Source organism: Synchiropus splendidus, chromosome 1 (assembly GCF_027744825.2).
Source record: "Synchiropus splendidus isolate RoL2022-P1 chromosome 1, RoL_Sspl_1.0, whole genome shotgun sequence".
Taxonomy (NCBI): domain Eukaryota; kingdom Metazoa; phylum Chordata; class Actinopteri; order Syngnathiformes; family Callionymidae; genus Synchiropus; species Synchiropus splendidus.
The window spans coordinates 10327626-10343123 of record NC_071334.1 but is presented as its reverse complement, the minus strand read 5'-3'; the positions used below and the strand labels follow the sequence as shown (position 1 = coordinate 10343123).

At 45.5% G+C, this 15498-nt stretch overlaps 1 protein-coding gene across 1 annotated transcript; it reads left to right on the top strand.

Annotated features, from left to right (window-relative positions):
* Positions 1-154: 154 nt before the first annotated feature.
* On the top strand, positions 155-13992 carry LOC128752772 (uncharacterized). The gene is made up of 19 exons (XM_053854382.1): positions 155-193; positions 264-319; positions 1340-1496; positions 1684-1728; positions 1803-1912; positions 2683-2852; positions 2921-3081; positions 4021-4231; positions 5112-5372; positions 5452-5665; positions 6907-7027; positions 8714-8905; positions 8974-9018; positions 9790-9896; positions 9972-10141; positions 11097-11257; positions 11906-12116; positions 12693-12902; positions 13677-13992. The coding sequence occupies exons 1-19, from the start codon at positions 155-157 to the stop codon at positions 13970-13972; spliced, it is 2937 nt and encodes a 978-aa protein (XP_053710357.1). The 3' UTR covers positions 13973-13992.
* The last annotated feature ends 1506 nt before the right edge of the window (positions 13993-15498 follow it).

Sequence of the window (15498 nt, the reverse complement as noted above, 5' to 3'; positions counted from 1 at the left end):
CTGCTTCATTCCACTGTCTTGGTTGAGAAAAAAAAATCTCCGGTTGGTTGTAAACATCTGAAATGTTGCAGAAACAAGTGTGGGTCATGTCTTTGTATGTCCAGCAATAGTTTGTCCTCAGATATAAGATCCAGATGCCAATGAAGGCGAGGTAATGGCTGAACAGCCGGCGGTCGATCACAGTCCTGATCATGTGCCACTTCAGTCCTTGGCTGGTTCCCTTGGGGTCTGATGGTGAGCTGATCTTTTCCTGACCTCCTCAGCTCCATCAGCATCAGCTCCTGGAGGTCTTCTGGACTCTGGCCACTCAGATCCGCAGGTGACGTGTCGCATCAAAAGCTGAAGTTGGAAAATCAAGACTAAGGATTCAAGTCGTGAAGTGTTAACCAATCGGAGCCCAGATCCTCTGGTAAGTACATGTTTTCGTGCCCCCCAACTCTCCGCTGCCTCTGAAAAAGAAGAAAGTAATGTAGATCAACTTACTATAACAAATACATTTGTTTTTGTCTGTAACAGAAAAGACTTAAAGTGCAGTTTATAACTCAAGTCCTCAAAAGACCAAAGAATGTTTATCTGCGTGGCACGAAACACAGTGAGTTTAGTCCCGAGAGATGGAGGCGTCGAAAAATAAAATGGTCCAGTGGTTACTGGAGGTGTTGAACAACACCGGTCTCAACCCGGTCTGAGTGCCGTGTCCACTGGGGCTCTTTGTGTGTGTCGTCACGGAGACAATCATGGAACCAATTAGACCATCCCATAATAGACAAAGTCAAGTTCCGAGAGAGGATGACTGTCTTGGATTATATCAGTGTGTTGACATCATCTAAAACACAGATGGACACACACTCCCGACCCAACTTTTGTGGTTCAAATTTACAATTGAAATATTTTTTAAACATGAAACCGTGACACACATTCCTGTCCACAAGTGAGTGAACCTTGTGACATGGACAAAAAAGTGGTCGCACGACCTCACGTGACGCTGCAGACGGTTGGTCTGCTGAATCATTGCGTTGCCGCCCTCCGTCTCTTGAGACTGGAACAACGTGAGTACAAAAGCACATGCGTGGTCCTGACCTGCCGCAGCCTGGAGCCCTACTGGTGTTTTTGGGATCATTTCAGGACAAACAGCCTGTGCTCACTCCAGATTATGTTCCATCTTGTGTCTACTCTGATCCTATTATCAGGTAATTATGACCTAGTATTGTCATGGATGATAGATTTCATGCGTGTAATGACACAGTTCGCTGTGTAATTTTACATTCTTGGTTCTGAATATATTGAAGCCTCTCCGCTGCAGGTGAGGCATCTTCTAATAGTCTGTTTTTTTAGCTTCCAGGTGTCAGAGTTCACTGACCTGTGAGGAGGGTCACAGTGGTCCCACGCATGAGTCCATACAGGCAGTTTTTGACCTTCAACCTTTCAGACCGGCGGTCAACCTCAGCAATCCCACGGTCACCAACATCTCCTTCACGCTCTACGCCGTCCTGGGAGTGGTGAGTCTCAAACATCTCCTCATCTGATCCAGATTTCTCTCAGAGATTCCTGTCTTCTGCGTCCTCATCCATCACTTCTTCATCACTGTATCTTCCAAGTTTGTTGTGTTGAACTGGAAAGTAAAGCCTCCAGATTTCACCTGGACCTTCTAGTGGGTGGCTGAAGTGACTGACTCTTTATCTCCAGAATGAAAAGACCCAAATACTCACCACGTTCCTGTGGCTGCGGTTGGTGAGTAGCCTTCTGAAAAATTGGTTCGTTCTTGAACACACATTAAAGCCTTTGCTCTGTTGGACTGTTTGCAGTATTGGCATCATGAGTTTTTGGTTTGGGATCCGGACCAGTGCGATGGTGTCACCCGGATTTCTCTCCCGGTCAAGCAGCTGTGGTCGCCTGATATTATCGTGTATGAGTTGTAAGTCAGGTGGAGTTGTTCCTCAGCCAAGATTCAGGGTCCAATCCTGGTTCTTGAATGGCAAACTAATGCCAACCTCAGTCGCCGACATGACACATTGGATTTTCAGAATTGTGTTTCCATTTCCCTGGTTCAAATGTAACTTTAGGTTTTTTGGCTGATACAGACTTAAGAGACTCTCTTGACCAGACTGGACAGGACGCTGGACCAGACTGAGACCCGCTTATTTTGAAGTCTTCACCCTCAGATTGAGGCTTAGACTTGTGGCGACCTGCAAAAACGTCCTCACAAGTAGGTGTGTTTCCAAGATTTTGTCCCCACAAGGACAGCTTTACAAGTACAGAAGAAGGAGAAGCCTGTAAGTCGCCTTTCCGTCGGTGAACACACACATACACACACGTTTGTCTTCCTATCTTAGTGAGGACCGTCGCTGACATCACTCTTTCCCCAGCCTCTGCCCCTAAACCTCACCATCCAATCTCCAGTAAATACATACATAGATACATGAAATGGAATGATAGTCCAGTGATGCTGCCTCTGGTGTCCATGTGGAGACCACTGTGTGCTGCGTTCGTCCTGACAAAAACAGTCCAGAGTTAAACTCTGTAACTCGGTGTTCAAGTGTTGTGGTTGATACCACCTGACCCGAGACCCAGAATACAGATCCAGCGGCTTGTTCCAATGAAAACCTCTCCATTCTTGATTTGTTTTGTAAAAATGGCAACGCCAAACGTCTTTCCTCTCCTGAAACTCCCCTGCCGACCCTCCAGCGTGGATGACGACGTCTCCCAAGCGTGTCCGTACGTCTACGTCAACCACACCGGCCACATCCGCTGGGACCGAATGCTGCGGCTGGTCTCGGCCTGCAACCTGAAGATCTTCAGTTTCCCCTTCGACGTGCAGAACTGCACCTTCACCTTCGGCTCCTACATGCACACCAGTAAGACAAGCCCGTGCTCCGGCAGGTTTCGGCAGTAAAACCCGCAGCCGCTCATGTTTCCCGCTCAGTTCGCGACGTCAGGGTGAGTCCCGCTCTGACCTTCAAGGAGATGTCAGGCAACTCCAAACGTTACTTGGAAGCCAGTGGAGAGTGGGAGCTGGTGGACATACTGGGAGAGACCTCCATCCTTCGCTTCGGGATTGACGAGTGGGACATCATCACTTTTTGGGTGAGACGTTCACCTTTTCTCTCGATACTGATCATGTTTGAATCTTCCTTTTGTGCTAGAGCTGGCGGGAAAGAGGCGTTTGAGGCAAAACACCTCCTTTATGAGGACATTTTGCTTAGTTAGGACCCCTTGACTTTACCTGTATAATAACTAGGTCATTATAATTGAGTTTAAGTTTGGTTGTGTGTGTGTGTGAGCATACTTTGCCATACACGGTGAGTACCAAGTCCTGACAAGCCACCTTCTTTTGAGGACATTTTGGTTTGTCCTCACAAGGTTTAAAGGGTTAAAACCTCAGTTTGATTCATAGTCCTGAGAAAGGTTAGTCATTTGTTTTGGATGGTTAGGTTAAGGGGGAGAGGCTGGGAAAAGGGTTATAGTGATGAGAGGTCCTCACAAATATAGCAAAACAAATGGACTTGTGTCTGTGTGCTCACTGCATTAATCGAGGCTGCAAGTGTGGCTAGAATGATGAGTCTTTCGTGGGTTGTGAGACTCTCATGGTGTAACAATACGGAACTCATACTTATAACTACATACAGTCTTTAGTTAAAGTATTTGAGTGCAATGTATTTGTTTTATTTTGTACATCTCATCTTAGATCAAGACTCAAAACTATGACAATGACTTAAAAATAACAACCCACGGAACCTAAACTGCCTTTTCTTTCTATAGAACAACAACAAGATTATATATTTTTCTTATTTCTTTCTATGCAAATTGTTACATATCGAAATGTACATGATAACAAACAAAATGTCTCTTTAGTTCCACAAAAGATGAGTATGTAAAAATAATCATGAAACAAAACAAAAGCCAAAAGCTTTTACGCCTGAAGCACCAAACCTTCAGCCCAGTTTGATGAAATCTCGGCGGCATATAATAGCAATGATAGACTATCTAAACACTTAGGACGATTGGTGCCTGTCTCTCCACCAGGTGGTGATAAAGCGGCGTCCAGTCCTGTACGTGGTCAACTTGCTGATTCCCAGCTCCTTCCTCATGCTCATCGACATCCTGTCCTTCTACCTGCCGCCGCACAGTGTGGACCGAGCCTCCTTCAAGATGACCCTGATCCTGGGCTACACCGTCTTCCTGCTCATCATGAACGATCTGCTGCCCAGCACTGCCAACGGCACGCCCATCATCGGTCAGAGCCACTGGACTCCAGCACAGATAGGACCGGTCGCCTTTTATCAGTCGTCCTCACAACAATGGCCGCAGATATTTATCTGTGGCCTTTCTTGTGAAGCCAATGTGCTACTGTATCTGTAACTCCAGACCAGAATCATTCAGGGTTCATCTTTTTGTGGATATACATGTCTCATGTGTAGCAAAAATAGAGTCAATAACTGATGAAAACATATAATCCCAGGGCAAAGCTGTGTGGTGACATCATCAGAAGGTGGCAGCCTGGACGCTTGCTGTTGAGGCCTAGCTACACGTGACATATTGTAATATGCATGTAAACACTTATACAGAGTACAGCTCAGTTCACATACAACTAAATAGATTACACGTTGTTAAATAGACATAAACAAATACTAAATTCATAAGAAAAACAAGCAGGGACGACAGTTGTGATGGGCTCATGAGGCTTCATGAAACAGTGCAGATGGCAGTCTCTGCTCTAAAATCTTGGCATTGAACAGCCATTTTTAATGAAACCTCGCATTGTTTATCATCTGAGAGCGGCACCTGCAGAGCTCTGAAAATGTGGGCACTGTTTCATGAAGCCTCACAAGCCCATCACTAGATGGTGCAGCAAAGGAGTACACAAACAAAACAGTGCAGATGATCCAGACGTTTTATTTTTATGCTTGCTTATGTTTCATGGAACATTTTGGTTAAGTTAAGTCAAGACTTTAACAGACCAGTGGTCGACACTGATCAGAGCCATCAGGACTATGGGCCTCTATGTGTCTGGCCTCATGTCAACCTCTAAATAAACAAGTCAATTCCCCATGTTGTCGTCTACAGAGAGACTTCTAGAGTTTCCTGGTTAAATTGTTGGTCTGTGTGTCGTTCAGGAATCTACTTTTCTGTGTGTCTGGCTCTGATGGTCATCAGTCTTCTGGAGACTGTCATCATCACAAACGTCCTCCACCACAACTCCATGAAGTACCAGCAGGTGCCTGAGTGGGTGAGAGTGGTCGTCCTCAAACACATCGCCAGCCTCATCTGTTACCGCTGGCCGGAGGCTCCTCCTCCTGCTCTCCCTCATAGAGACACATCTGAAGAAGTGAGGAGCTGGTCTCCTGCAGCACCAGCCGCCCAGCAGCCCAGCAGCAGTGATGGTGACCCGAGACCCTGGTACACTGGGAAGAAACATCAGACAGTGAATCACTTATCTGTGTGTGTGTTCTTCAGAGAGCAGCTCCACTCCAGCAGAACTGCAGCAAATCTGTCAGTACCTGGGAGACCTGCGCGGCCACCTCACCTCGCTGAAGAAGGAGAGCGAGCTGCAGGAGCAGTGGTGCCATGTCGGCTACATCCTGGACTTCCTGCTCTTCCGCATTTATCTGCTGCTCATTTGCTGCTACGCTCTGGTCATCGTCTCCATGTGGTGCATCTGGATCAGCCAGTCATGACTGGACTGACTAAGACCTGCTTTTCAAACATTCAATTCTGTCGTGGTTGTTGTAATTTATGTCAACAATCTCTCATAAAAAAGATACACAAGTAGATGCATATTGATTGACTTGAATTTATCGCTGATGGCAACTTGATGTCGGGCAAAAAATTCATTCATTGTAGGAATCAAACTTGCAAGAAATACCTATATAAAAACCTACACAAAACAAACAGGGCTTGTTTGACTCGAGGCAGGTTAACTCATGGGCTTCGTCAAAGTCAATACAATAAAAATGTAAAGACTCATTGGAAATGCACAGAAAGTGTCCTTAAGCGTTTGAACTCTGCAGTGGGGGGACGATTCCTTCATTCCCTCCATTTTGAACACTGCCACTGAACATTGTGGGTCAATGTCATACTTGAAGGTAAACTATCATATAGTACAAGTAACATCCGACCAATCGGTCGTAAGTCAGATTGGACCGATGTCAAATGCCATTCAAAATAGCTGACGCGAGGGTTATAGGTGCTACTGTAGTGGTAGATGGCTGTGTGAGAATGAGACACTGGGATACTGTGCTGCTGTAACTGTTGTACGTGATGCCGGGCTGCTACGTGCCGTGGTGCCAGACATTGAATAAAATAAAAAAAGCACCTGCTGGCCGTGGACATAAGTATTTTGAGCAGACATTCAGATGCAGTAAAAATGAATTTTTATGTCAAAAAGTATTTCCAGGAATTGGTCCTCACAAGTGTAGCTAAACCAAGCACACACACACACACACACTATGAGCTTGCAGAGCTACTACTTCATCATTTCGATGTTACTCACGGTAACATTACTCGTAGAGACGTGTCAAAGTGTCCGATGTTTATCACAATTTTCCAAAAATTGTCTCTGATTGTGTACCTTGACAGATCCTCCAGAGTCAGTAGCTTCTCCACACTTGTGTCATACGTGCTACATGGGCTTAGTCCATAGCCCATTGCTTAGTCCACTCCGAGGTCTGAGAATTGATGTGATAGCTCTCTGCTCAGGGAGGCACCTGCGTTGTACCATCCTATATTTGTATAGCCCCTGCCACTTGGCTCCTTTTTTTCCACTCAGGTTCAGAACCATCCAATCACCATTGAGTGCTGTTCGATTGATATATTTCCTCAAAGTGCTTCTTTTTATGCTAGTGCCCTTTGAGCGAGTACTACACACACAAGGCTTCGGACGAGCACACCTCGCTTGCCTTGCTCTTCTAGGAGACAAACAACATACCAGGATTGCCATGTTCTACTTCAGGACCAAGAGGCTGGTAGTCGCTGTGCCCCCTCTAACTGCAGCTGGAAGAGCCTGACTTTACCTGCTCTGTCTCCACCCAAGGTGACCTAAATATAATGACCAAAATAGGAACAGGCAGAGGTTCACAAAGAGAGTATGGTGGCTCTTTATTCCCTTTAATTTCTGGTTATAAAGCGGTCAGAGGAAACTGGATGGGCACAGGATGCTGACGTAACGCCAACTGCTGGAGTGTATCAGAGAGGTGGACTGAAAGTCATCAAGGGAGCAGTCTTGCACATTGGATGTGAGAGGAAAGGAAGCCAATGGTGCTACAGGGACGACAGTCGCTGCTGGCCTCAAGGCTCATTCGCTTTCAGCCCCTGTGACTCTCCGGTCTTCTGCTTAGACGACTGTATCTCAGAGATATGTCAACTGGTTCAGTGGCCCATTTACTATTAGAAACTGGTTTGGGGTGGTTCCTGGCAGAGCCAGAGAGACGCTGAATCTGAATGGTTCCAGGACTGGCGTGGTCTTTGGTGGGAGGCCATGGAGGCCATGCTGACACTTCGGCAAAGACTGTAGGGGTAAGCAGCGCACTTACCCCTAACGCCTTGCCAAGGTGTTAGCCAATAGCAAAGGGCCTAGCAGTTCTATGAATATGTGCGGACACCTCTGAATTCTCGCCCAGCAGGCCCTTTGTTTGCCACTGCGTTCCACATGGGGTCGGCTGACGGGTGGCAGGGGGATTCATAGGGTGGGAGGTGCCTTCCTGGGCAAAGAGCCAATCAAATGAATTCTCGGAGTGGATTAACCGTTACAGGGCTACGCAGAAACTCACAGGAGTGGAGTTAGATGAACTAAATAGTGTTTCTCAGAACTTACACTCTGGCTGCCATATAGTATTTCCCTCTTTTTATACTATTTCCCTCTTATAGCATCAATTGTTAAGAGGCTTATTGGACCTCTTGGCTGCGCGATGCAGTCATCGAACTCAGGTAGAGTGGTAACCAATTGTCAGACTCATGTTCTGCACCGAGGCTCTTTGTCTTGAGCTCAGCTAATCAACACTTACTCATCAGCTTGCTTAAGACCTTTCAGATTCCTACATGAGACAAGAATAAATATGTACATCTCACTCTGACACAAAGCAAACTGGAACAAGTGTTTGAGTAGTAAAATGTGGCACAATGCAGTTCCCACACTTGCCAAGAAAGGCTCTTCGACAGAGTCTCGACAACATGACGGATGACAAACGCCTCGCTTTCTCCTTTGCTCTGCTGCTTTACGGTAAGAACGCTGAACATTTAGTCAAGCTAGCACAACATTTGGAACGTGCGTGAAGTATCATATGAGAGAGCATGTGACGCCATATTTTCTATGCAATGAAGTTAACAATCCAAATGTGACAACTTCTCCGTCTGTTGTTTTTGGTGGTGGGCACTAGTGGGCGCAAGTTTTGTTTATATCAGTTGAGACCTGTCAACACATGTGGTCAGACGTTTTTCTTTTTGTTACAACTGTCTCAGCTCAGGTGACCTACCTTTGGGAAAGTGTTTCATAAACAGTGCTCCTTTTCAGTTGATGCCCTTTCTGTTCATTTTTGTGATCACACGACCCCAAAGCAGCGTTATGAAATGAATTCACAGTATGCACACAGATGTACAGTTCATGGGGCAACAATATATGGAATTAAAGTTATTCCTTCAGAAGTTGCAGGAAAAAAAAGCTCAGAAAATGTCAGAGTGAAAGGAAAACTAACTTGCCTCTACAGTATATTACCAAATGTAGCAAACAAAAGATGAACGACTCCTCTCAGTCGCAGATGCAGCAGCCTTGACCTGCTCCAGCCCGACCCCAGAAGCCCTGGTCGACGCCCTTGAGAGGACTTTGTTTACTAAAAAGCTGATACGCCCAGTAGAACGCTTCAGCGACGCTGTTAACGTGACTGTCGGCATCACGGTGGTGGGGATTTTAGGAGTGGTGAGTCACGCTGAACCACTGAAACAAGTGACAGGCAAATGATCATGACTGTATCTGCACGTCCACAGGATGAGAAAGAGCAAACGCTGAAGACTTTCTTATGGCAGTTGCTGGTGAGTTCAATACAGTGAGAGAGACTACCACATAACGGTGACCAACTAGCGTGATATACATACGTCTCTTTATAATTTGGTTTGTTATTAAAGGATGGATTTATCATTTCAAATTTCACCTGATGTCACCGAAACAAGGTTTCATTTGGGTTGCTTTGGGAAGCGAATGTGGCCATGGAGAAGAAGAATAAGAAAAATAAGACCAAAATAAAGTGCGTCCTTGTTACAACAGTGTTGAACTTGTTGTAAGAGAACTGCAAAGTGACCATTTGCTCCTCTTATTGGCCTTTAAGTGGTGAGCAAAAACTCAAAATATACAATGGTAAATAGTAATACATTTCTAAGTTGAAGGCCAAGTTGTCGATGTCCAAACACTCAATATCAAACCAACTTCACTTCACTTGTTGTGAACGCCAGTGGAACCACAGGTACTATTTACTTTATTTAATTTTAGGTAGCGCCTCACTTCACTGTATGTATATATATATATAATTTGTATATTGTCCATGTGACAAACAAAGAATCCAGGCATCTATGGATACTTGATGTCTGTTTGAAGTTTCGCAATGTGGAGTGGTTTAATACAAACAGGAAGTGAACCTGAAGTGACACAAATATACCATGATTGATGTTTTAATACGATTATGTGTGAAATATTTGCATTGAACACATGTAGCTTAATCTCCAAAGACCTGCCTTTTCTAACGCTGGCATTCACCTGACACAGCTTCTTGAATGCGACTGCCACAGACTGTGTTACCTCATTTTCAGGAGTGGAATATAGCAGGGTTAAGATGGGACACAACTGAGTGTGGAACAGGAAGGATCTCTGTTCCCCGAGAAAATCTCTGGATTCCAGACGTTCAAATCGCTGAATTGTAAGTTCAAACATACGTTCATTACTTGGTTGGGGAAATGTGGCTTGACCGCAAACTCTCTTTGTTTCTTTCCAGCATGGAAGAGGACAAGTCCAAAAAGACGCCATATGTGTATTTAAACCACACTGGGGATGTGTTCGATGCTAAACCGCTGACAGTGGTCAGCACCTGCCCCTTAGATATATACACCTTCCCGTTCGATATCCAGAACTGCACCCTGACCTTTGAACCGTACCTGCACTTTGGTAAGACCTCCTTCGAAGTTGCACCTATTTTTTTTTTTTTTGTTTTCGGGGGGAAGCGATCAGTGGAGAAAGGTGGACAAAATGAGAGATGGATTGTTGCATACTTGTGTTTTACATAGAATCAAATCAAAGAAACTTTAAGTTCAGCAACAAGGTTGCAACCATGGAATGAAATATCAATGGAATTAGGATCAGAATCAGAATTACTTTATTTATCCGGGGGAAATTGCTTTCCGTTACACAAACTCATACTCAAGGCAAGAGAAAGAAAAGAAGAATAAAGATCTGGCCACACAGCGGTCTAGTGGGTAGCACTCTCGAAGGTTGTGGGTTCGATGCCTGGGTCGAACCACCTTTCTGCATAGAATTTGCATGTTCTCCCCATGACATACTCACTAGGTAAATTTGACACGCTAACATTGACCCTAGTTGTGCATGTGTGTGTGTGTGCCCCTTCATGGACCTGTCCAGGGTGTATTCCCGCCTCTCGCCCAATGACTGCTGGGTTAGGCTCTAGCACTCCCTCCAACCCTGAACAGGACTAAGCACTGGTTAATTGATAATGTATGTTGACTATATGTTACTCAAAAGAACACGCTAAATAAAATAAAATAAAATAAAATAAAAACATACTAATGTACACTAAGCACTAAGATCACAACAGAATAGAATATGAGAACCATCTGTAACACAATGTTGTTGTCAATATGGTTATTGCACTAAAAGAGCTATTGCAAGTCCAGGGACACTAGCTGACACTCAGAGGCAATAGTTGTGCAGTTTAATGGCCACTGTGTAAACAAAGGAGAGGGCCAAGCATGCAGCCCTGTGGGACACCATCGCTAGAAGGGATAGTGTCAGTGTGTGTTGCAGCAGTTAAGTTGTGTTCTCATTGAGCAAAGAAAACATGACGATTTTAATAGTTGATGTCGTGGTGGGGCAAATCTAATTTCAGCCACCGATATCAGAATGGTTCAAGGTGCCTCTGCGGAACACATCGTGGCAGAGTCCAATGACGTGATCGAGACTCACGGGGAGTGGCAGCTGTTGACCGTCCAAGTGGTTCCATCCACTCTGGTGTTGGAAGATGGAATCTACTCTTCTGTCAAATACCATGTAAGTCTGCATCACGTCATGTGACCACTGTGTTGTTTATATTGCGTGATTACTGGAGACTCAGGGGCCTTTAACACTGAACGTAATGTTGAACTGGTCGACATCACGCGGGAAAAAAAATGGTTTGGTTCTCAGAAAGCACCAAGGTTCAGAGAATTCAGAATGGTGCCGGTTCCAGAAGCGTGTCAGAGTGAAAGACCTCTCAGAGAGCGCAGACCTCCACCATGTGACTTCCACCCAATGTTATTGTCCTGTGTTTAAAAATTAAATTCTTTACTAATTTCAAAGAGATTTGGACCACACCTCTGCAAATAGAGGTATCAAGGCAGTGCCTGCAAATACCTCCTCTTGCCCAGAGGAGGGCAAACCAGTCCTCAATGAGCAGATTTGCTGCAGGTTTTTGTTCCAACCCGACCAGCACACAGATCTTCACCGATCATGTCTGTGAACACTGCGGTCAACTGATGAACAGTCTAGTGTTGCTTGTTTCAGCCGTCAACTCATTGGTTACACTGTGCTTCACTGGTTGGAGAACCTGCAAACAAAAACCTGCACCACCACGGCCCTTTGAGGACCGGTTTGCCCACCCCTGAACTAGCAATGACAAAGCTCTTTGATCCTGCGGCTGTTTCCTTGTTTCCCCTCCAGCTCATCATAAAGAGGAGTCCGTTGCTCTACGTGGTGAACTTGTTGATTCCCAGCTGCTTCCTCAGCTCGCTGGACCTCTTCAGCTTCTTCCTGCCTCTTCAAAGTGTGGACCGAGGCGCCTTCAAGATGACCCTGATTCTGGGCTACACCGTCTTCCTCCTCCTCATGAACGACCTGCTGCCAGAAACTGGCGAGTCCACACCCCTAATAAGTGAGCGCTTTATTTGGCTTCCACTGCAGCACGTGCTTTTTCTATTGACGGTGTGTTTCCATTACAATATTTCCGTGGTTGTACGGCAAAATTTGGAATGGATTTCCAGAACGATGAGTTACCATGAGAGCCGCCTGTGTTCAGGGCAGCCATTCCTCAGTTTTACAGCTATCTACGGTGCGAGTGTTCAGAAACCTAAAACTAGAAAAAGCTGAGTGGAAATAGCTTACTCTCGGAATCCGCAGTACGTACGGTATGACACACTGTTTGGACTCTGCCGACATGCCGCGGTAGCGCTGGAGGGTAGCTTGATGGGAGCAGACTGCTAAACAAATATTAATCTTCAAACAGGTGTTTAACATTTTTATTGTTTTGCAACCTGAAATTTGCCTAAATTAACCGTTTTCCCGTGGCACTGTTGTCTGCAGACATCATGCAGGAGAAAGAATGAACGGCCTAACCTTTACAGCTCAGGTTCACATCTCAGTTTTCACTTGTGAAATGCAGTATTGTGACATTTAACCTGTCAAATATATAAGGATGGACAGCTACTGCCCTGTGCTTTGTGCTTCCCAGATGTTTTGTTCTGCGTCTCTCTGGCCTTGATGGTGGCCAGCCTGCTGGAGACTGTGTTCATCACTAACATCCAGTTCAAATCCAGCCAGTACAGCGAGGTGCCTGAGTGGCTCAGCACTCTGGTGCTGCGATACATGGCCGTCCTGGTTTGTGTTCCCCCAAAAAAGAACATCAACCGCTCCACTGTTTCTATAAAAGCGCCCTCCCAAGGTAACAAATGACAATAATAGTATGGTTGTTACTCCTTCTTCTTCTTCTTTTTCTTTCGGCTTCTTCCTTCAGTGGTGGCCACAGCGGATCATCCTCCTCCATCTCCCCCTGTCCTCTGCTTCCTCTTCTCTCAAACCTACAGACCTCATGTCCTCCTTCACCACCTCCATAAACCTCCTCTCTGACCTTCCTCTCCACCTTCTGTCTGGCAGTTCCACCCTCAACATCTTCCTACCAATGTACTGGCTCTCTCTCCTCTGTACATGTCCAAACCATCTCCATCTAGCCTCTCTGACTTGGTCTCCTAAACACCTGAGCACATGTGCTGTCCCTCTGATCCTATCATCATCCTGCTCACTCCCAGAGAGAAGCTCAGCATCTTCATCTCTGCTACCTCCAGCTCTGCCTCCTGTCTTTTCCTCAGTGCCACTGTTACCATGCAACATTGCTGGCCTCACCACCCTTTTGCAGACACCCTTTTGTGACACATAGCACCCAACACTTTTCTCCAATGATTCCACCCTGCCTGCACCCGCTTCTTCACCTCTTTCTCACACTCTCCATCGCCCCGGACAGTTGAGCCTAACTACTTAAAGTCCTCCACCTTCTTCATCTCTGCATCCTGTAACTTCACCCGTCCACTTGGCTCCCTCTCATTCACACACATGTATTCCATCATACTGCGGCTAACCTTCTTTCCAATCTCCATTCACACAAAACATCAGCTATTTGACAATACAGCATCATCAATAACTTTCTTCTTATCAACTCTAGGGATCAACAACAACCTGACGACTGCCAAGGTTCTTTCCACCGTCAGTGGGGAGGAGCTGAACGTGAAGCCCACGCAGGACGTGTTGCTGCATGAGCTGAAGAAGATCAGCGCGAACCTGATGGCCATCCGCCTCCAGATGGACCAGCACTTCCAGGGCAGCACAACCTCCAAGGAGTGGCACATGATCGGGATCATCATTGACCGGCTGCTTTTCGGCATTTACATCGCCTTCATGACGGTCACTGCTATTACCATCCTGGCCATCTGGATTTCAAGCTCAACTTACTCTCCCTGACTGGAAAAACACCGGCCGTGATGCTACCAGAAGTATTCAGTGTCTCAGCAACATTTACCTACAGTTATTTCACTCGATGAGATGCACATTCTTATCACTTTGGCATTGTGTTATTACGCAGTTTAGTGGGTAATGGAATCACCCTGCATTTTCAGTGACTCTTTACACTTTCGTGATATTGAGTATGACGGTGCATATGAGTTAACCTGCCCAGAGTCAAACAAGCAGTGTTTGTTTTGTGTAGGTTTTTCTTGATTCCTGTGATTCCGATGAAATTTCTGCCTGCTGTTGCATGAAGTTGGCAGTTTGATAAATCAAGTGAATAAATAGACATCTATTTGTGTATCTTTTTTCGTGACTGTTGACATGAACAACAGAATTGAATGTTTAAAAAGCAACTCTTCGTCTGTCCAGTCAAGACTGGCTGACCAGAGCGTAGCAGCAAATGAGCAGCAGGTAAATGCGGAAGAGCAGGAAGTCCAGGATGTAGCCGACATGGCACCACTGCTCCTGCAGCTCGCTCTCCTTCTTCAGTGAGGTGAGGTGGCCGCGCAGGTCTCCCAGGAACTGACAGATCTGCTGCAGTTCTGCTGGAGTGGAGCTGCTCTCTGAAGAACACACACACACTGATGTCTGATGCTTCCTCCCTGTGTGCCAGGGTCTCAGGTCACCATCACTGCTGCTGGGCAGCTGGTGCTGCAGGAGCTGATCAGTGTCGACCACTGGTCTGTCTTGAATTTAACTTAACCAAAATGTTCTATGAAACATAAGCAAGTAAAAAAAACGACTGGATCATCTGCACTGTTTTGTTTGTGTACTTTGCTGCACCATCTAGTGATGAGCTTGTGAGGCTTCATGAAACAGTGTCCTCATTTTCAGAGCTCTGCAGGTGGCGCTCTCAGGTGATAAACAATGTGAGGTTTCATTGAAATGGCTGTTCAAATCCAAAAGATTTTAAAGGCCACCATCTTGTGGCTTCTGAAAATGAGGGCACTGTTTCATGAAGCCTCATGGTCCCATCACAACTGTTGTCCCTGCTTCATTTTTCTTATGAATTTTGTGCTTGCCTTTTTAACAATGTGTTATCTATTTAGTTGTATGTGAACTGAGCTGCACCCTATACACGGCTTTATGCGCATATTACAATATGTTGCATGTTGCTAGTCCTCAACAGCAAGCGTCCAGGCTGCCACCTTCTGATGATGTTACCACACAGCTTTGCCCCGGGATTATATGTTTTCATCATGAATTGGCTCCGCAAATGAATTTTTAAAACATGAAACGTGTGTATACACAAAAAGATGAACCTTGTGAATGATTTTGCCCAGGAAATGATGTCTGTCCCTTATTGATGACATCACGTCCACTGTTCATGTAGAAAGTAGAAGGACAGGATGTCGATGAGTGCACTAGACTGTGAATCGAATGACGGAATAATAATAATAATATCATCATCATATCATTATTATTATTGGCTCAGAGGATTTATTTATTTTACATTTTTGGAGTTGTAATTCACAGATGGA